The 22,529-nt window shown below is 47.0% G+C and overlaps 1 protein-coding gene across 2 annotated transcripts in view; it reads right to left on the reverse strand.

Annotated features, from left to right (window-relative positions):
• TRAF3 (TNF receptor associated factor 3) overlaps positions 1-22,529 on the reverse strand; it is a 31,535-nt gene that overhangs the window by 8,418 nt on the left and 588 nt on the right. Inside the window, exons 2-8 of one of the 2 annotated variants that reach the window (XM_019639366.1) lie at positions 20,888-20,939; positions 17,969-18,073; positions 17,046-17,213; positions 10,688-10,768; positions 7,904-7,978; positions 6,209-6,301; positions 3,253-3,393 (exon numbers count right to left, since the gene is read on the reverse strand). In XM_019639366.1, the coding sequence (XP_019494911.1) occupies positions 3,253-3,393; positions 6,209-6,301; positions 7,904-7,978; positions 10,688-10,768; positions 17,046-17,213; positions 17,969-18,073; positions 20,888-20,939 (715 nt within the window). The remainder of the gene's footprint in view (positions 1-3,252; positions 3,394-6,208; positions 6,302-7,903; positions 7,979-10,687; positions 10,769-17,045; positions 17,214-17,968; positions 18,074-20,887; positions 20,940-22,529) is intronic. The other variant, XM_019639367.1, reaches the window with a different exon arrangement.

Genomic DNA, 22,529 nt, shown 5'->3' on the forward strand with positions numbered 1-22,529 from the left:
AAAGTGCCGATTTCTCTGCAAAATGCAGTAAACGTTTCATTCCTGAAGAACAGTCTATACTCAGCCACTGTAGTGTTTCCGTAAAAATGAATCTTAAGGGCCAGCCGAGTGGCTCAGTTGGTTAAGAGCTTGCTCAAGAGTGCGAGTTCTGAGCAACAGCGGTTCGATGCCCGGCCCGAGCTGAGCTGCCGCTGAGCTGCCGAAAGGTGGCAGGAAGGCTCAGCTAAAGAAAAAAAAAAAAAAAAGAATCTTAAGTGTAGGTGTGGGGTTTTATTAGAAAAAAGAATCCAGGAGCTGGTCTAAAGGGCACAGGTTGCACACTATGTAAATAATTCTAATCGAAAGGGCTGCTTTCAGAGCACCAATTTCTCTGTGTCCTGTACTGTGCACTTTAGGGCTTAAATCACTGTCTCTCTTTCTGTCACTCCGTATCATTTGGTCAGTGGGACCTGGAGACCAAACACTGTCCCAATGAGACAATGCAGGTGGTGCTCATGGGGGACTCACAGGGACACGGGGACAGAACGCAGCTGCGCATCAGTCCTGCAGACCCCCCGACTGCAAGAGCCACCAGCCATCTGGTTCTTGCTAACAGCAGGGACACGGGCAATCAGCTAACATTAAGAAAATTAGGTTCTTTAGAAAGAAAAGCATCAAGCAACTGCCCTCCTGGACCGGCAAAGGCAAACACTCTTAACTTTCATTTCCTGTCACTGTCTGTGACTGCTTCCCCATCTGCCATATCCAGGACCACCAGGAACTGCGCTCACTCGTCTGTACTCCGCCATCTTCAGGCTCTTAGGGTCTGCTGGAGAATCAGACCAGGAAGGGGATGGTACAGACAGCGACACTGCTGTCATTGCCTAGGTGGCCTGATGCACAGGGCTGGGGGGAGCACTGAGCGGGTGTGGCATTTACACTGACACCCGAGGTGCTGGAGGAGGGGCCTGAGTCTGGAAAGCAGGTCGTGGAGGAGAAGTCCCTTTCGCTGCACTGGGGAGAGGGTGGCCAAGTCTGAAAGGTGGAACAGAGGCCAGTCAGACAAGGTTGTCTGGGCCACAGTACAGCATTTAAGACAAGCTCTTCTCCGGGCATTTGGAAGGGTTGTAAGATGAGGAATGAAATAAAGAGAGGTACGCGGGCCGGCTGAGTGGCTCAGTTGGTTAGGAGCTTGCTCAAGAGTGTGAGCTCTGAGCAACAGAGGTTCGAGTCCTTGCCCGAGCTGAGCAGCTGCTGAGCTGCCAACAGGTGGCAGGATGGCTCAGCTAGAAAGAGAAAAAAAACCACAACAACAAAAAAAGAGAGGTGCGCGTCTGAGCCAGGCTCGGCTCAAGAGGTGGAGAAGAGTCTGGAAAGATGAGAGAAATTGTTATTTATAGCGAGCGTGGGCAGGCATCTAGCCCATGGGGGCTTTCAATCTTTCATAGATATACTGAGTCCAGAAGTTCTCTCTTCACCAGCCAAATGCTGGCAACCCCTCAGTGATGTCAAAGGTAAAACTATACTTCACCTTCCATAAAATCACTCAGCTGGTTGCAATTCTATGCCAACCGCCCTGGTGAACCAGCTAACCACCTTTACAGGTCCCACCTCAGTCTCGCTCCTGCACGGGAGGAAATCGTGAGTTGTGCCTCTCAAGGAGTCAAGGCGCTTTCTTTAAATACGAGCCATGGCCTTGCTCTCTTCTTCCTGCGGGGACGGAACTGGTGAGCCCCCTCGTTACTGGTCAGGAGCGCTAACAACTGCTCTCGCCATCGGCCTCACTACTCTGGGCCCTGGCAACTTGGGTCCTCCTTTCTTTCTCAGATCTCTTACTTAATCATAAGAGTTTTATATATAAATCACACTCAGTGGAACGATTAAGCTCCACAAAAAAGTAAACTAATTCAAACTTTTCACACTGGAAGAGGGTGAGGTGGAGAAGTAGAGAAGCCCAATGGAGCGAGGTCTCTGAGGTTTCAGACTGCTGCGTCTCTGACCTCATGACACATATTCTAACGTTTTGTTTTAAACAGACCCACTACTTATCCCTCCTTTCTTCTGCTCTTGGTGTTTTTAACAAGTGGTGATTGCCCTGGCCTTTCCACACGCCTCTTTGAGCCCCAGGTCAGACACGCAGCTACAGTCCCATGGCTGGAGCTGCGCCTGGTCAGAACGGGATGGGGGGGGGGGCAGGGCACGGCGCAGGTGAGCGGGGCCACGTGGTGGGGACAGGACTGTGTCTGGAGGTCTGACCTGCGTCTCTGCGGCCTCAGCAACATGCCAGGCACTTCCCGCAGGACTCTCGCCGCTGTTTTCCGTGACATTGCACATTTTTGGCTTATTCAACACTAATGCCTGGTAGCTTTCTAATACGATCTAAGGTTTCATTGTGTCTTTCCTCATCTCTGGACAACCACAAAGTTTAATACAAATGAGATTAATTTAATAAATCCCTATGTCATTCAAGGACTAAGTGTCCAGTGTTAAAACGAGAGCACAGGCATCCTCGGAGACGCTGTGACTCGGCTACGAGAACATGTTCTCCTCCAGGTAGTTTAGGGAATACACTGTGAGTATAAGCACTGAAAAGCCATTCTGACGACAGAGCAGTGACTCTTTCGTAGGTGTGTGTGACACACGTGGGCGTCACGATGACAAATGACAGTATGAGCAAATACTGCGCACACAGCATCCCCAGAAATAATGTCCTGGAAGTACCTATGGAGACCCGTGTGGACAGCAGGCACCAGGAGTCACATCTGACTCGCGCCCGATCAGGCAGCCGCCCCTTCCCACAGCTGCCCAGGTTTATGTGTTTGTCTGCAGACACCTCTGGATCACGATGGTGAAATAAAGTGCGTGAGTATGTGTGTCACTAGAAAACTTAGACCAAAATTATCTGGCTTCACTTCACTTTAGGAAGTGAAACTTTATACATAACTACTCATGAACAATAGAAAATCTTAAATAATGATAAAAACAGCTTATTTTAAAAATCACGGCTTGAAGTCTTATTTCACCAACAGTGAATCCAAGGCCCAGAGGGGGGCAAGGCCTGCTCTCCGGGGTGAAGGTGAGGAGGAAAGCGCAGGGCTGCAGCTGCCACGCCACCCAGGCCGCCTGTCCTCAGTCAGCACTCAGGCAAGAAACATGTATGTCGCCTCTGACAAATGTCAGGGCTCCTGCTCCAACACGCCCTGGGGACGCCCTGAAGGAGACACAGACAGCTCCTCCTCTACCCTCATCCGGCCATAGCTGTGAGCTTCTTACCTGTAAATGAAGTATTTTGGATTCATTATTTCGAAGCATTTCCTTTTGTCTCTCAATTTCAATTTCAAAGCTACATATCTGATTGTGCAAACTTTGTATGCTCTTGTTTTTTTCTACACTTTCATTCTGCAGCAAGGAAACCTGAAAAAGAAATTCTTCAATTAAGCAAACAAAAAGTGGTTTTAATATTAATTAATAACAATTATGATAGTAATTCAAATTTCACAATATAGGCTTTCTATTAGCTCACTGGAAGGAGTTCCAGAAAAAGAAAAGGAAACCCCCTCACACAAGAAAAGGCGGTCCTGATGATTTAACGTGGGTCCCACCAAGTGCTTTTCTCCAAATGTCTCCCACCAATTAAACACAGTGCAAGTGCAGCCATGGGCTGAATCTCTGAATGAATGGGATGCTTTTTAAAGTTTTTACTGAAAATTAGTAAACCTCTTACCAGAGAGGCTCTCCAACTTTGACCAGGAAACACAGTAAAAAATACATTCTTACATCTCACCCCATTTGTGATGCGTGTGGCTAAAAAGCAAGTGTCACAAAACCATACTTGCCCTGATCACTTACAATGCACCCTGATATTTTCTATTTTATTCTATTTTATTTTAACAACTGCTAGTCGCAACCCACTAAATTATTTCACATCCGCCAAAGGCCATTTCCTGCACTTTGAGAAGCTCTCCCAACATAATGAGAAAGCCTGGTGAGAATAAAAATCACCCATGTGCTTCAATTAACCCTTAGGGCAACCTATGAACCCGCAGAACGATGGAGCTGCACAGTGAGTGTGCCAGGCCTGCCCCCAAGAGACCTTCCACAAAGCTCAACGTGCTCAGCCGCGCTGGTCCCAGCCCCGGCTCTTTCAGATCTTTCTGAGAAGTAATTAGCTCCCAAGAACCAATTTACACTGGGCTAAGGGCCCGGGGTGAGGAGTTCAAGGGCAATTCCTACAAGGCTTCCTCTCACACGCTTCTACATGGGCATCTGGGCATGGGAAAGGCCCCCTCTACCCACAGAAGTGTGTCTGTGTGTGGGTGCGGCTGCCACACGGAAGTCACTGTGTGCTCATGATGGATAGAGATGTCACCTGAGGGCTGTTGTGACGTAGCTGAGGTGATGAACCAAGGGCATCTTAGGACAAACCCAGGACTAAGAACTGATTCCTGACGTTGTCCCTTAAGAAGAACCAGCCTAAAGCCAGGTGTGCTTTCCATGCTGCCAAAAGGCAGCACTTTTGGGCAGGATCACAGTCTGTTTTACTTTAGAATAACATGTACCTACTAAGGAATACAAAATTCGCAATGTCCCTAGGCTTTTGCTCAGCACAATCGGAATTTCCTTCCTACAATATGATGTCTCAAATGCACACGGACATCTGTATGTGCCACCTCGCAATAATGCAGCTTGGAGTCTTGTAGCCACACAGCCCTGTCCTTGCCTCTTCTGAAGTTACAACCCACTCGTTCCCATCTGCCACCACAGACATAATTCCCAGACTCTCTATTCTCACACCCCAAAAGAGAGACCATGCATGCATACCAACCTGTTTGATAAAAATGTCAGTAATATCTCCAGAAATGACTATTTTTTCTGCACTAAATCAAGTTACTTGATGAGCAAAAGTATCTCACATTCATGAACACACATCATGCCTTATTAAACTCTTTATTTAGGGGCTTCCCTTATTTAAACTTACTTTATTTATGTGTTGATCAAAGAACCCAAGCCCCGTGCCCGCAGATCCTGGCTGCACTTGTCAGTCAGGCGGACGTCACACATGAGACAGTCTACCTGGAGGTGTGTTTCCGAGCAGCGCAGCGTAACCTCCTCACAGCAGATGGCAACAGGGACCCCTTGCCCTCCTGCCTGTTTTGGGGAGCACATTACATCTCCCTTTGTGTTAAGCTTTTCTAAAATACACGATGTGTAAGGGTGTTTTTAAGTCCCGCTTTCACAAAACAGTTTTCCTATAGATTGGCCATGATCAGTCTTTCTGGACCAACTCAAACATTTATTTTCTGTTACAGATGAATCAAACAACCTGGGATTCCAGCTGAGTATCTCTAGAGAACTGAATCGCATCTTTACAGAACAGGTACCAACCCCCTCGGCCCCCAACGCTCTCATGCAGCTCAGTGCCCCCCCCCCCAACTGCAAGTTCTCAGTACGAGTTTGTGGGATATCTTGTTAAGTTTTCATTTTTGTAAATAAGCCACGATGAGAGTCTATAACAACTCCTCTAACAGTTCTCAGAGGTTTTCGCCTTTAAGCTGCAACCACGAACCAGCCCGCAGCCAGGCCTCCGGAAGAGAAGCCGGAGGACCAGTCTGTCTGGGAAGCGGGCCTGCTCAGTGCCCCAGGTCCCACAGAGAGTCAGCTCAGAAACCAACAGGAACACCAGTGACACGGATGTCTTTCCTTTCTTGTCTCTTAGAAAAGACAAAGAACGGTGGAGCATTTAATGAACATGGTAAACTTCCAGCTCGGGGGCTGGCCAACTGTTTCTGTAAAGAGCCAGAGGAACTATTGGGTTGTATGGTCTACACAGTTTTCGTCTCAACTCAACTCAGCTGTCATGGTGCAGAAAGCAGCCATGGGCAGAGTGGGAATGAACAAGGCTGTCTGCGTCCCAGTAAAACTTTAGTATTTACAAAAAGATGGCAGGGGAAGGTTTGGAAATTTGATGATCTCTGTTCTAGATCCATGCTGAAATAACCACAATATGATTTTTTTTATAAAAAAAGCACTGCAGAGCTAACAGAACAAACAAAAACAAACACCTTCACTTATAAGCGCAAGATCACGTGAAGAGAATTTCCTTTTTTGATGATCTTGTGATGCTGCTTCTTTTATCCCCAAACCATTAATAACTATAAAAAGGTTTTCTTCTTTGAATAATCTGAAGAAATGATGAAAAGCAACATGAGCAGGACATGGCGTGTCATACCTTCTTTTCTAGAGAATTGCTCCACTCTTTGAGTAAGTTCACATGCTGCACTGCGGAGCTGGCCTCATGGGCCTTAATCTGCTGGTTTGTCCCCTGTGAGAACAAAGACACAGCACGTTAAGCCAATGGCACCCCAGAGCACAGGGGACGAACAGGTGACCTAAAGCCAATACTAAACAGGAAGAGGGCAGACCGGTCCAGGGAAAGTGGACAGGGGCTCTCCAAGTCTTACATGCTCAGCGGCCCCTGCGCTACTGCGTGCGGGTCAGGAGGCTGGCAAGAGCAGAGCAGCTCAGACATTTGATTCTGGTCTCAAGTTCATGCTTTTCATTCTGCCTGCTTCTTATCAAGTGCTTTCTTATCTACGTTTCACACTTGTAATATCAAGAAGCTAAATTTTAGACATCATTTTTGTTTTTATAAATTTTTTCATTGAAAATATAAGTGGAAAAGGTTGAGAAGCCTGCAGTTACAGCTCGATACTGTTACGATACTCTAGTGAACATATATAATCAGAGTAGGATTCTAAATAATTCACTAAAATATTAGCTTATTAGAGAAATAAACTGGATGAGAAAATGTGTCCTTCCTCACTATTCTAAGTATACTTAGAAAGTTACATACAAAACATAAACAATCTACAGAGTACATAAGATGTAGACCATCTCAATCAGTAATCAGCACAGGAAATAGTACTTCACATATTTAAGGAAATAACTGGTATGAAAATATAATTTGTTTGGATACTGGAAAGTTAAGAAGCCACAGGAAGCATTTTAATGATCTCCAAAACATATACTCTGTACATAGAATATTCATATATATATGTTGATATAAGAGTTACTATGTATCAACATATACATATACAAACACAGAATGAATGATACTACATACGACATAACAGTGGTGAGTGCTCAGTCTCCTTAACAGACTGGAGCAAAGGGAGAGCTACAGCTATTCTCCTTCTTAGGGTTTTTACTTTCAAGGAAATACTGAGATGCCAATATCTCTGTATGGATTTCATAGTAATGTACTGATAATACATTAAAATTAAATATGAAATACTTTCACTGTAATATATACTGTCTTTTGAAAGTTTTAAGATTAAGACACACATTTAAATGAAAACTCGGTTCAAATTCACTAGCCATCTCAGATGTGTTTAAAAAAATACACAAAAAGCCAGAAACAGGTCTCTCACAGCACAGGTGTGGCAGTGATGGGGACGTCCTCTCCACAATGTTCCCGCGGGAGGTGTGGCTTGTATGTAAAATGCATTCATGGACACACACGTGTGTGACCCTCACAGCTGCGTACTGATGCACACACACTGCTAGAACCATGAACGGCTTGTTTTACTTATACTTGAGTAACAGCTGAAATTTCCATAACCCACCAAATGTCAGTCCTGATTGTGTGTCTCACTCTCTAGCTGGTTTCCGATGTAGTCGTTCTCCTATAATGTGCCGACTTCCTTCTCAGCACAGGTGTCTACCTGAAGTCTCAAACCACCACCGGAATGGAATGCGAGCACCCGCGTTTGCTGCATGCAGCTTTTGTCACCCATGCAACAGGGTGACTTGGTTCCATGATGAAGACTAAAAGTCCAGAACTTGCATGTTAAAATGTTAATATAATAACTTTCTCTCATGGCAGAATGTCAGTGACTGGGAAGGACAAATGTTGGATACTGACCTGAAAAACGCAGCCATAGCGCTTAAAACTACAGGTGCTGGGGGCATTGACACACTCTGACAAGTGTGCACTCAACTGCAACGGGAAAGAGACGTGAGTTGTGGCACAAACGTTTGCATGAAAATGTTCAAACATATTAAGGGCACAGATAGCATCTGGGTTGTACTATTACGAATGGTGTTTACAGCTACAGGTGTGTACATCTTATCTGCTTCCTAGACTCATGCAGTAAATATACAGTACCATCACGTGTATACACATATATACACCAATATACAGAAATACATTTACTGTAACATTTCTTAAACTTGCAGTTTCTTTAGAACGAACTGTTCAAACTGTGACATGCCATCTGCAGTGCCAGAATTAAAAAAATAAAGGAAAAAAACAAACTGAAATGCACATTTAAAGACTCTAAACAAAAATTGCATGAAAACACAAAAAATAGAAAGCATTCAGGATGCAACTGGGTCACACACCTAATATACAGTACACAAAAGTAAATATATTTCCAAAGCAAGCTTACACAATGTACCGTAAGTTACGCTCAATACTCAAGGTAAGTGGAGATGAGTTTCCTTCTTCTAAAAGACTTTTTTCCCTCTGCATGGCCATAAGTTCAGTAGCTTCAAGGACTCTAAGGTCATTCTAACAACATGAATCTTAATACTGTCACCTCTAACTGATGGGACAAAATGAGGAGGAACTGGGAGAGGACAGCTCATCTTGTAGGGAAAAACCCCTTTGCTCAGCTCACATGTTGGCAAACCATGAAATCAAAACCACTCAGGAGGCCGCCTCGGGAGGGAAGGGGAGGGACCGCCTGCATTTGGAGGACATAGTGTTACACATCAGGCTGGTGCAATTTAAAATCAGTTTCTTCTTTTCTTCTCCTGAAGAAATTCTCATCAGGAGACTCTAGGGACAGGTCTTTATAGGGAAAATTAGGCCCTAAATTAGGAAACTGGGTGTGTGGGCGTGTTAGCGCGCATGTACCCCAGAGGCTCACGGGTATGTCACTATGGCGGTGCAGCTGGTTCCCACAACTTCTCCTCAGTCTACCAGGACAAAGACAGACCTTTCCCTTTAGGTCGGAATTTAGGACAGAGAGGAAAGTGGACCCCAGGACTGCGCTCTCGCCCTGCTGTGACTGCTACAGAGGACAGCCAGTGTCAAGGGAGTGGGAGGAGGGACCCACCCGACTGCGGCCAAGGCCAAGCTCTGCGGAAGGTCCCTGAGCCAGGGCAGTCACGGTGGTCACAGATCTAGCCACCCAGCACACCTGCCGTTCCTCTGAACCCAGCCTAGAAGCTCAGGCCTGCACCTGAAGGGAAGCGCTGGAAAGGTCCATTTCAGGTGACGGCACAGAAATGCATCATGAGACCGTGTGTGTAGTAACATCAATTACAAAATTTTAAAACATGTTCCTCCAGTGCCATCAACAGAACCATGAGTCTCATCAGCCAGCACTTCTGATGTTAACACCAGGGGCATGGTGGGTCGGATGTGAGGATCACTGCCCTGCTGTAAATTCAGGGTCGAATTTGTTCCTAAGTTGACTTTATCCTCATTGCTCGCAGAGCCTTACGGAACCTACAGGAGCTATGGAACAGAGGCAAGAATAACCTCCAGGCCAATTACCTTTCCCCAGAAACCCAAGATAAATGCAGGCTTAAAGATTTTTAAAATAAAAATAACGTAGAGGCAAAATGGAAGCAGCTGTTATCCCTGATCCAGACAGCCCTGAGTAGAAGTCTAGTCAAGTGTCTAAAACCCTGGGTTGTTTGCACAGTACAGCCTGCACAGTTCACCTTAATGGAGGGCCTTCCAGGTGGGAACAGCCTGCGGGCCTTTCTGGGCTACACCGAGAGGAACGTTCAGGCCCAGGGACCACTGTCACCAGGCCAGAGCCTGCCCTTGCAGCAGAGTCAGCTTCTGGGAGGACGCACCTCAACGGAGAGTGGCTCTCAGGGTCCTCTCAGCACCCTGTGTCACTGGCCCTAGGCTCACATGGGTCCTCACTCAGTGGGGATGAGAGGGACCGATTCTCCCCTCCCCAACATCCAGTGGTAAAATTCTGGGCTGTTGAAAAAGGCTGAGGTGAGCAGGCTCCTCAGATCAGAGCACCCAGGGCAAGGGAGGGGACCAGTCAGGGGACCAGGGGACGCACACACTCACAGAGCCTATGGGAGCCCCAGACGGTGCCTGGAACAGCAATTAGAGGAATCTGATGTAAAAACATTATGAATCCTTGGAATTTTTCCATCTGGGTATACCCTGATCAAATGCAGTTAATGCAAAATCTACCTGCCTTAAAGAAAACATGCTGGGGGAGGGTGTGAGACGCATGGCCTCTGAGGGGGGCCACTCAGGTACCTCCCTGGCAACCCTGTGCCTACCAGCCAGTCCCACACACCATGTGTGGCCAGAATCATTCTGGAGTATCTCTAAATTAATTTTCTTGAGATAATCTTGTAGTAATCCCTATTTTATAGGTTTAAAAATAGCTTTTTTAGAATGTAAAAAGTGTCACTTTTGCTTGCATTGTAAAGTAATTCCGTTTTCTCAATTCTTAAATTTACCACCTTGTAGCTTTTAATGCTTGCTTCTGAAATTTGACTCCCAAAAATAGTATGAAGTTTTTCATTGTTTTTCTACTATACGTATTACTATCATGATCTGTGAAAACCTTAGATTTCAGCTAGTAAGGGAAAAGTGGTGTCTGTGGCACGCTAGTCCTGAAGACGTCACCAGCTCCTGACCAGGCCCCGGCCACGCCCTCACCTCGCTCCTCAGAAGGGTCTGGACACTGCACTTATGCGGGCAGGACACCACCACACAGGGACACTCAGTGTCTTCGTGTTTCTGGAGGAGAAAAAGAAAGTGTTGTCAACTTTGACACCTACAACTCGTCTTAAGATCCCACCATTGTCCCCACATGGACCCAAAGGAAGCTCTCTGCTCACTGTTCTTGCCCCCGAGTCACGACACTCACATTACATCTGGATGAGTCTTTAGATTGAAAAAGTTTGATAAAAAAAAATAAAAAAAAGTTTGAGTGCTGAAAAATAAGGCATCTCAGAAGATCTACTCAAATCTGTCAAGTTCGGGTGACTGGTGAATGTGGTGTCCACCAGAGGTGGGGTCTTAGCAGCAGCCCCCTGTGCCTGGACATGTGAGTTCAGGCCAGCTTGGCCCTCGCTCACAGCACAGACGGTGGGGGGCTGGGACGCAAGGCCTATGTCCAGCCTTTGCTGGTTGGAGAGGACGGATTTCCTTTGGCCTCTCTGTTTTGGGGCCTGGAAATGATGCGTCTCAAATACCTGAAAACAGTGTGATCTACTAGGTATTTAAATTACTGCCCTGAAATCTTATCTAGATTATCTTCAGTGCACAGAAAACGTGGATAAATTTTGGTTTAGCCTTCTCTGCACAGAACAAATTTTAGCTTCACAGGGCCTGGATGGTGACTATTCAGCCCAGTGCCACGGGCACCTGTCTGTAAGCATAGCAGGGCAAGGACAGAAAACGTAGGGGCCTGGAGAGCACCCAGACATGCGACAAAGGGCCGCTGGGGAGAGACACTGCCGGCGGAGCCACAGGTGTAACTGCTGAACACCGCGACTTGTGGGAGGGCAGCCTTGAGGAGGCATCACTAAGTAGAAGAAACCTTGGTGATGCATCTTCTGTGGCCCCGGGGCACTTCCGATTCTCACCTGGTTTTCAGTTTCTCTCTGGGTGTCCAGTTAGGCTGCTAACTTGAATTGCCCGGGGGGTGGGGGTGGGGGGGGGTGACAACATTCATTGGGCGCCTCTGTCTGACTGCAGGCATGGGGGCCAGGACAATGGTGGCCCATGTGAGGCCACTCCTCTTCTCTGAGGAGGCTGGCAGCTGGCACTGCACTCAGCTTTCTTGGGCATGTTTTTAAGTCCCTGTCTATGAGTGCACAGTGGGTCTGCAGCACAGGAATGATAACCAACAGAATGCAGCTACTCTGCTCCTGGGCCAGGCCCTCAGAGGCCCACTGAAGGCCAGTCTCTGACTGTTCAGGCCTCATTAGAAGCCACTCGACTGCACTGAGCCTGACCAGCAGGCCTCCCCCAAGGGGACACCACTTCCCATTCTGCCTGGCTATGCTCAGAATTCCAAACAGTTCCCAGGTGCCAGCGTCAAGGCTTTCTTTGTCATTCAATGAGAAACTGGGTACAAGTGACTTCACCTCTCTGTTCTATCTGTCCCAGGCAGGAGTGAGCAGATCTTCCTCACAGGGTGGGCAGGACGACTCAGTCCTGGGCCTGGTTATGCTCCACCGATGCTCCGCCTCCTCCCTGAACCTGCCCGTGATCCCACTGACATTGCCCAGGCCGGAGATGCACAGGTGCTGGGTCAGCACAACGAGGCCTGCTAGGAACGCAGACAAAGAGACAACCGCCCCGGAGAGAGTAAGGTGCACCCGGGACTCAGGAGGGGAGCTCTGAGGACGAAGCAAGGGGTGGGGGTAGTGACCTGGGGAGGACAGGGCAGGCGGCGGTGGAGGGGTGAGGCTGGGGGCCAGCAGAGTCAGGCCAATCAATATCTCTGTAGGTGTATCTTTACAGACCTGTGCAAGAATATCTCAACGATAAACTTCTAGAAGCAGGCTTTGTTGGGTGCCAAAGGGTACAGGTATTTTAAATGGGATTTTGATAAGACATTGCCAAACCGCCCTCCCGTAACCCCATGCAACCACCCCCATCCCCCTGAATGTGTGTGCTCCAACACCCCTGTCAATCCTATCAAAGTGTTCCATATCTTTGACAGTGATGGGTGAAGAAGGCAATGGGTGCGATCTGCAATTCTTTAATGTGATTTAGCATATATTTTATATTTATTAATCATTTATATTTCCTATGAATTGCCTTTTTATGGCTTCTGCCCACTGCAGTGTGTTGAACAGTGACCGCCCCCCACCCCACTTCACGTCCACCCGGAACCTTACAAGCCGACCTTATCTGAAAATAGGGTCTTGCAGACGTAGTTAGTTATGATGAGGCCACAGCAGATTAGGGTGGGACCCACATCTAATGACTGGGGTCCCTGTAGGAGGAGAGGACACTCTGCAGACAGACAGGCACATGAACATGGAGACAAACTGGGGCAATGCAGCTGCGAGCCCACAAGTGCCACCACCACCGGGAGTGGGCGCCACCACCAGGAGCTGGGAGGGCTAAGAAAAGGCTCTTCTCTGAAGCCTTCTGAGGGAGCACAGCCCTGGCGACACCTTGGTTTTGAATTTATAGCCTCCAGAACTGGGAGAGAATCAATTTCTGTAGTTTTAAGCCACCAACTTTGTGATGCCTCGTTACAGCAGCCACAGGAAAATAATAAACTCATTTTAAAAACTGCTCATCTATTTATATATAAGAAATCTCTTCATATTAATGAAATTAGTTCTGTCTATAAAATTAAATGTAGCTTTGATACGTACACAGAACAGCTGTGACACATGGGAGCCATAAAGCAGAAAAACGGCGTGAACACCCACCAGGGACCAGATGTGTTAATAGCTGGTAACTCCCACCTACCTGTGTGCCCCCCTCCTACCTCACCCCCACGCTCCCCCAAGGAGCACCCACAGAAACCAGCCTGAATTTTGTGTTTTTACTCCTTTTGCTTAAAAGAGAGTTAGTTTCATGACACATATATTTGTGTCAGACAAAATACTGTTTTGTTTTGATTGCTTTTGAATTTGACTAACAGACTCCTGCCCTGGGAGTCGCCTGCGACCTGCCTCAGGAGCTTCCCAGGCTAAGCCACGTGCTGTGCAGAGCTGCGGGTCCTCCTTTCACTGTGTGTCACCACACTGCCATACAGCTGTGCCTGCCGTGTCACAGTCCACTGGGTCCACCACAGCTGATGGATGTCGGACGTTTCCAGATTTCTGCCACTGTGGTTATGCATGACCGTATGTCCTGGCGTGTACGTGTGACAGCTTCTCACATCTCTAGGAGAGGAGCTGCTAATTAACTGAGCACATGAACGCTCAACCTAACAAAATACTGTCAACTTGTGTTCCAAGTGGCTGTACTTACACAGACTTGCATTACGATGCGTACATTTTCCCATAAAATGAGATCTTTATAATTGACTTCTCACAAATTAACAAAACTTTTGAAAGAGACCGATACTCAATAATTTCTAGACTAAATGTAAAAGGGATTTTCCCTGACACTTTAAATTATGCTGACCTACAGATTTTTTAAAAACCAACTTGAAAACAGCTGGTACAATGTCAATACCACAGTTCAAACACAGAAAAGAAATGATCACATGAAGTACAACGGTCCAGTTTCAACGCTTTATCAATCTGTATCTTATCAGCATTTAATGTACTGACAACGCAAAACGTAGGAAATGAAGGAAAGTCAGGATGGTCTGGGGTTTCAGGTCTCCCTAAGTTAGACGGCTGATCTTTCTAAAAATAAACTTAAGGCCTGAGAGGATGAGACTAACTGTGTTAGAGTTGAAAGAGCAACGCTTGGGAATCAAATCATGCCACTGACGGGACAGGAGGAGCAGGGCAAGTCACGGTGAGCAAGGAAGTGAGCGTGCAACTGCCCTGCCAGTGCTCAGGGCTCTGAGGGTCAGGGGCAATGGTGCACTAGCAGTGACCTTCAACAGGTGTGCCTTTTATAATTATTACAGGCCCTGATAGAGAGTAACATATGCCTCAAGATACATTCTTATGTCAACATCATTAAAATAGTTTCAAAAGTTTCCTTCACGAGAGCGTAATAAGATTTATAAGGAATATTTATTTGCACAACTCAGGTCCTAAACTTGCTAATGATCATTTTGTGTCTCTGCACCTGTTGTGCTTCTCCCCGCCCTTCTGCAGCTGACAAACTTAAGACCCAGATCAAATCAAACGCCACTTGCGCACCAAAGCCCTCCGTGACCACATCGGGCTAAGTGAGCTGGCCCTTCCTCATGGTGCGTCTTTCCTCGCACAGTCACCATGCTTCCCACATACAACAGCTCCCTCACCAGGCAGTGAGATGAGAGGGCAGACTGTACTTCCCGCTCTTGTGCGTCCCCAGCAACTAGCTCAGGGTTTGGTGCCCAACAGACACTGAACAAGTCTCATGGATCCATATGCTGCTTTTAAAACTAGTCTCTTCACAGTCTCATCTGGAGTTCAAAGCCAGTTGCTTATATGGTTTAACTGACACGCTCTACAATTCTTTCTTGAAGGAAAATTAATTCCTGGATTCTATTCTGCAAATAAAGGCAACTGATTTTTGCAAGAAGTAAAGTGTAACTTTGATAGCAACATACTAACATTAAGGTCTGAAGGAATTATTCAGCTATGACAAATGCTACTGTTATTCTTCAAAGGGGAGCACAGTTTTTCACAGTTCTTAATAACTGGACACGTCTAGATTCATACAGGAGAAAGATTTCACAACAGAAGAAAGTCACAGGCACAGGAAAGCTATACAAAGTAAGGTAAACGTGGAGATTATAAGGCTTATATCAGCTTTCACACTGAAAAGTAAAAAGTAGATTTTGGTCAATAAGTGCTCTAGAATATGGAATTCGGCCCTCAAGCCCTGGCTGCACTTCCCGAGTCCCCTCCCATCCGGTGACCGCATCAGTCATCACCCTGCCACATCCAGAGGGGAACTCCCAGCGCTCCCTGCTCAGCCTCTCAGCAGCAGCTGCCCCAACTGGCCCTCCAGCTCCCTGCTCTGGGACACCCCTCTCCGTACCCTGCCACACCGGCCCCTCCTCTGCTGGATGGCCCCCTCTTAGCGATCTGAAAGCATTCGTGTGCCCAGGCTTCTGTTCTCAGACTGGCTCTCCTCTCCACTCACTCCAGTCCCATGGCTGCAAGGACCACCTATTGATACCTATCTGCAGCCCACTCCACCTGTTCTCCCCCTAGGCCTGTTATCCTCCACAGAGCCCTGCCTCGGTAGGACACTCTAGTTCATCCAGCTGTGCTAGTTACAAATGCCGGGCATCACCCTTAACTCATACTCCATATTCGAGCCATCAGCTAATCCCACAGAGTCTACCTTTGGAACGTACCCCAGTACCCTTTCCTCTCCCTGTCTAGGCCAACACTGTGCCTCACTTCCATGTCCCCGACCCCCGTCTACCTATGACACCTGCCAGAGCAGTGCAATGTAGAACTGTGACATCACCCCCACCGTCTAGTCTGCCTGCCATCCCCTGTGCACCCGGCCTGTGTTCCACACATGGAGCACGCTGGCCTCACGGCTCCTAAAACCCACCTGCCAACTTAGTTCTATCTCAGAGCCTGTGTGCTCGCTTGCTGTTCCCGCTGTATCAGTGGCTCACCGCCTCAGAGGCCTGCCCCGATCACGCCCTTCCCTGATGCCAGCTTCCTCTTCACAGTACAAATCACCACCACGCATTGTGTTCGCCTGTTATCTTTTCCACTAGAAGGAGACCTTTACCATAAACCCTCAGGTCCCGGAGCAGTGCCCAGTACATAGGAGGTACTCGGTAAATATTTGTTCAACAAATGGACACATTTTTGAGGGTTACCATACCATGGATTGGTTTTTTTCAGTTATAGTTGACACTCAATATTATTTTATATTATACCATTGATTGTTTTTAAAGTTTGTCCTGTACCCTCAACATCTCTCTCTTTAATTTACAGAGAAGTGATTTGATTCTAACATGTGTACAATATCAAACTGTGCCAAAATAATTGAAGTACGAAAAAAATGTTAAATTCTCATCTCTCCCCAACAGACAGCTGCGCTTAACACTGCAGGATAAACAGTACCCTGTTGAGGTGATGGTTATCACAGAGCTGTAAAAAACTGTACCGATTCAACGACATTTTGAGGCCATTCCCTGGGACAAATGAAAAATGCTGCCTTTTTTGAATAGTTTGTCTTTTTTTTTTTTTTTGGCACCCTAAATGATAATCCATCAAGGCAATGGAAAATGCTAATTACATAATCAAATGGGTAAAACAAATAAAGCTTAACTTTTTAACAGTCAAATGAAAATTGCTATTTACGCCTGTCTTTTCTCTTTGTTCCTGTTAGAAGAGTCATTTAAAAGGACAAAGGATATCTGGATTGAGCAGAAGGTAGGTGACACAAGATAATACCGCACCTGCAGTGTAATCATTGGAACCTGACTTTTGCAGTGGCTGCACGTGGCCTCGCGGTATTTACAGGCCTTCTCCACGTGATCACGCAGGTCTTTTCTCAATACTCTTTCTTTGCAGTCAGCACGAACACACGGCAGCTCTTCAAACTGGCAATCATTCTTCAAGTGCACCTGTAAGGCCAACAATTCAAAGTTCTTCACCGGCAGAAAAATTCAATCTGAAATAGCAGATTCTAGCCTCTAAGCAATTAAATCCTACAGAAATGTTTCTATCCGCCGCCGTACGACCAGTTTTTCACAGATAAGAGTGACAGACGTATGAAGAGGCACCGAATCTCATACTCTGTTTAGTGTTTTGTTTTGTTTTTTAAAGCTGAGTCATCCTGCCACTTGTTGGCACCTCAGCAGCAACTCAGCTTGTGTTGGGGATCAAACCGGCAACCCTGTTGCTCAGGGCTCGCACTTTTGAGCAAGCTCTTAACCAACTGAGCCACTCAGCCGGCCCTTCTATTTAGTGTTTACTCAAACTATATTGCTTTTGAAGAATTAAGGCAACTTTTCTTCTTCCTGGATAAACAAACAGTTATCTCCTAAGGACTTCGTTTTATTCTAATTCAAATATCCTTTCAGGATAAAATGATACTAATCAAAAAAACATAGGCAGTTATGTGGAATTTCAGGGTAAAAAAAAGGTTTCAGTGGGCCTTCTAAAATTAAAATTCACATCAGATTTCTTTCTATTCGGAATAGGCTGGGGGTGTTTAAAAACCAGTTGACAATTCTGCTAATGATGTCATAAAAACATTTCATACCCAAGTGGCTGTGGCTGCTTTCATATTTGGTTGTGTTTTGCAAGATTAATGTTAAGCATGGTCTTAAGGTGCCACATCACACAGACCAGCGACTCGTGTCACTGCAGCACTTACCAGCAGGTGTCCCAGTGTTAACTGGTCGGCACAGCCCCGACTTTCATTCCTACAATATATCTGAAGAGCCAGAATCTCTCTCTTGCAGCAATTGTCCTTAAACACCTGAGATGGAAAGACAGTTACTTTAGAGGATTAGTAATTCTTAATCTCCACATGCTGCTACTTTGGACAAAAAATCATGAGAGCATCTTTTAAGTGGACCTCAGAAAATATTAAGGGCCATCTTAGTTTCTAATTTCTGTAAGTAAAATAAAGGCGCTGCCCCCACTAAGAGACATAATTTAAATAACATAACTATAACTACCACCTTTTATTAGATAGAAAACAAGTTATACTGAATAATCAGAGTCCACTTTGGAGCATCCAGACATTTTGCATTAACTCTGACACAATCTCAAGGTGGGGCACATGGGGACCCAGTTCACATTTGGACTCTGGAGACTTCCAGGAGCCAGCATTGCGAAGGTGGCCTTGGGGGTACACCTCCTACCAAGAGACAGGCAGAACCTGCTACAGCTTGATGCCTTTTTAGATCACTTGCTAGAGAAACCACCGTAAATGACTGCCTCTTGCAGACAGCTTATAAAACATTTATTTTCGTTCCTTCTCCTAAGGTTATGTCACTCACCAAAAAGGAGGCATTAGCCTGCTGGGGTTTTTTTGTTTTTTAAACTCTTTTAAATTTATATTACAAAGACTGAAGTTAATCCAATAATGAAAATGCTTCCCTTTGAAAATGAAAACCTTCCTTTCTTTTATTTTCCCTTTGGAAAACAATTATGCTCACTCCTTCTAACAACACAATCTATACTGTCTTAGTCCTCAGGCATTTTTTTTTTTTTTAAGATTTTATTGGGGGATTGGGGAAGGGGAACAGACAAGTTGCTGTCCTTTTGTTCCTCGGTCTAGTTGTGGAGGATGTCGCTTCACTGGCCCATGTTGGTATTATCATTGCACTCTTCCTGGGTGAGGCAGTCGCTTGCCGGCCATTGGACGGCCGCTCACGGCGGCTCACGAAAGCTCACGCCCGCTGCCTGCCAGCCCCATTGCAGCCTACGCCATCACTGGCAACTCACGGCAGCCCAGCTCCAGGTGGAGCTGTTGTTCACCATCTTAGCTGTAGAGGGCGCAGTGTCACTGGCCCTCATATGGGATCCGAACCAGGGCCCTGCTGCTCAGAGCTGGCGTTCCAAGCCAACTCCTAACCAACACGCCACTCAGCCGGCCCAGTCCTCAGGCATTTCTAAGAAACTCCCATGTGTTAATATTGTAATGGGAAAAACAGTCAGGGATCTTGATATGCCTTTTTCAACTTCACTGGCAAAGAAATAGCATCAACAGCTGTTAAGAGTAAAAAATAAACTTATTTGGAGTCAAATTTAATCCTTATTAACAAGATTTTTTGAAAAAAGTTATAATTTAAGATACTGAAGTCAACAAAACAGGTATTTTTAACCAGTAAGAAATAATCTTCCTTTTTTGTCATGAAGTTTCTTAAGTAATTTGAGCTTAACTTTAGATTGAAAACATGAGAATGATAAAAGTACAGGACTTAAGAGCTGAAGAAGAGCTGACTGTTTACTGCAACTGTTCAACACACAGATGAGGCCCCTGAGGCCCCATGCGGCCCCTTAGCCAGTGACCTGCTGACGGGAGGGGTAGGCCTCTGTCTCCCAGGGCTCAGCTTTCCCAGGAGGACTCGCGGCTTTAGTCAGTATCACTTATAATTCTTCAATAAAACTAGTAATTTTACCTTCAGCTATCCATGCCATCGGAAAATAGGGATAGTAATTCTGAAAAATGAAACGGGGACACTGAAAGATCACCTCAGTCTGCTGTTTCAACCTTCTCTCTCAATCACGTTGGTTAGATACATGTTATTGAGTGAGCAGGTCAGTTAGCATGTTAAGATACCAGGCAGAGTTGAGTGACTTGTTTTTCTTAAAAACAATCCCTTGCCTGTTACTAACCCAAGTCTTCAGCAGCAGGTCAAGACTCAGAAAGGTAAGGTCCATGGCCATTTGGCCAATCCCGCCTAACGGTCCAGAGCAGGTTCCACCCGACGCCCTTGCCCTGGCCAGCCGGGGTACCTCCCCCAGCAGCCCTCCAGTGCCTGCACTCGCCTGCTGCCTTAGCAACAGACCCAGCCTGCAAAGTACATCGGACAGGAAAACCCCAGAGCAAGAATTTTACTGTACAGTTTAATGATCTATCTATAGTTAAAAAACTGTTAGGTTCATTAATCAAAATATCAGAATCACACATTTTTATTGATATTTTAAGTACTTTAAGAATGAGTCATTTCAGACTACAAATATGCCGGCAGGGTCTGGCAGCGTGGGGATGACCAGAGACACCATGAGAGGGGATCAGGGACCCAGGAGGGGAGCTGGTGGGCGACCTGGGTGGCCCCTGTGCTCTGCAGTGACACTCACGAGCTTTCAGTGTACAGCCAATCACGTGGGGGAGGAAAGGGGCTGAAATCTCCATGTGTGTAATGACTGAGACGCTGTGTGGGGGACAGGGGCAGGGCAAATTCAAAGGAAGCCCTCAGGCGAGCACGTGTTTGTGAAAGTCAAGTACAAGCTGTCGGGGATAAGGGCCTGAGATGACAGCTCGCGTCTGCACTTTACTTGCACTGGATCCTTTACTCCTCCGGGGGCCTCGGGGGTGGGGGAGCACCTGTTACAGGTGAGAAGAGTCTCAGAGGGTGGTGCTCCCCACTGAGCTCACACAGCTGGGCAGCCACGGAGCAGGCCTGCCCTCTGTTCATCTGCTTACGAGACACGGTCCCCTGACCCGACCCTGCTGTACCTGCTGTCACACGCTGAGACACAATCGGAGCACCAGAGCCCTGGAGGTAAACTACCCAGCTGAGAACATTTCACCAAATAATTTATTAAAAACCCAGAATACCTTATCTTTAATGATGCTTTCTTGACACGCAGTACATTTTGGGCTTGAGGAACTGAGGGGAAATACACAACAAGTACGTTAGAGCGGACGGCCCTTGTCATCTGGACTCCTGGATGCACAGACTCCCACTGACGGCCCGGCGGCTGTGTGACACTCTGGGCGGCAATCAGAGCTTCAGGACGCCAGGGCAAGTTTGGTTTAAAGATAAAGAAAAGGGCAAAAATATTTCTAATGGTAATTTTCTGTAAGGAAGTTGGTAAGTAGAACAACTAGATCAGTCTCATTTGGAAAACCCCTTTCAATTAAAAGTGAAATTTTATTTCAGAAACCAAAACTAGCTTTCTGTGGAGGGCTGTGCAGGGTGAGCATCCAGCTCTTCAGAGCCTGGTACTTTCTCCGCAGCTCTTTTTATTCCCGGTGTGCTGAAAGGCCAGTGCAATTCCACAGACCTAAACAGCACGAAGTTTAAAGGAACCACCCGTCTCCTGTCATTCTTGTGCCTAAACTCAGGACATGAGCCACTGCTCCCAAGGTACCCTTTTTGGACTTCTCACCCCATCCTGTGCCTGGAAACCACTTCCTAGAGATTAAAAATAAAACTTAAGTGTGAGCCCTGCCTACTGCCACAGCCCTGCCTTAGGGCTCCAGGAGTGCCAGGGAGGCTTCAGGGAAGAGGTGGCAGGGCTGGGCACATGTGCTGGGGCTGTGGACGGAGGGTGTAGGCTCCACAAGCCTGGAGAGCCAGGCCGGAGAGCTGAGGGGTGACGGGGACAAAATGAATGTATTTTATAAGAAAAGCTCATTCATTCAGACGACACTAATATGGAGCTCGTGCAGAATTGTTTGAATCGTATGAATCTTTGCACATCCTTAGGCCCTGGGGCTGAGCAGTGTCTGTGTGGGGTCCCCTGACACAGGCAAAGCACTGAGCAGGCAGAGAGCCCGGAGCAGAAAAGGGGCAAACACAGGACCAGCCCCAGGGTGCGCCCTTGCCAGTCCGCAGGCCCGGAGCTGCAGTCAGCAGCTGGTTCCTTGCTGCCGAGATCAGGTGCTCTGAGTTACTGCCGTCAACAAGCTCAACTTAAAGAGTTCCTTCACCCACAAGCGGGGAAGCGGAGTTCACCGTTTAGGGTAAGTAGACAGGAAGGAGCACAGCTGGGAGTACCCGGAGGAGGGCGGTGGGGAGGGGGGCTGGAGGCCATGTTCAGTGGGGTCCACAGAGGAGGCGGCAGCCTTCTCAGGCCCCTGTGCCCTGATGGCACTGAGTCTGAGCGCGTCCTGCCGTAAACCCTGTGCCCAGCACCACACCCAGAAAATACCTGCAGGGTGAACGAAGCAGCTTTCTTGGCCAGTGTTACTTCTGCCCTAAGGCTCCAGCCCGCTGTGTTGACCGCCCCGTGACTCTAAAATGGGATCAGTGCTCAGCTGACCAGGGGCTCAGCACATGTTCTACTCACACGTGCTGGGTCAGTGTACAGACTGGATTCCTACTCAGGCTGGGGACGTGTCCGGCCCCTGCTGATGACCCTGCCCTCCTCAGTCCTGCACACCAGAGCAACTGCACTTCGCTATCTGCTGATGGGTGTCTCCATGGAACTGTGGGCTCCTTGAGCAAAACTCAGCAACACAGATGGGGGTGGAA

This window comes from Hipposideros armiger, unplaced genomic scaffold (genome assembly GCF_001890085.2).
Source record: "Hipposideros armiger isolate ML-2016 unplaced genomic scaffold, ASM189008v1 scaffold_43, whole genome shotgun sequence".
In the NCBI taxonomy this organism is placed as follows: Eukaryota; Metazoa; Chordata; class Mammalia; order Chiroptera; family Hipposideridae; genus Hipposideros; species Hipposideros armiger.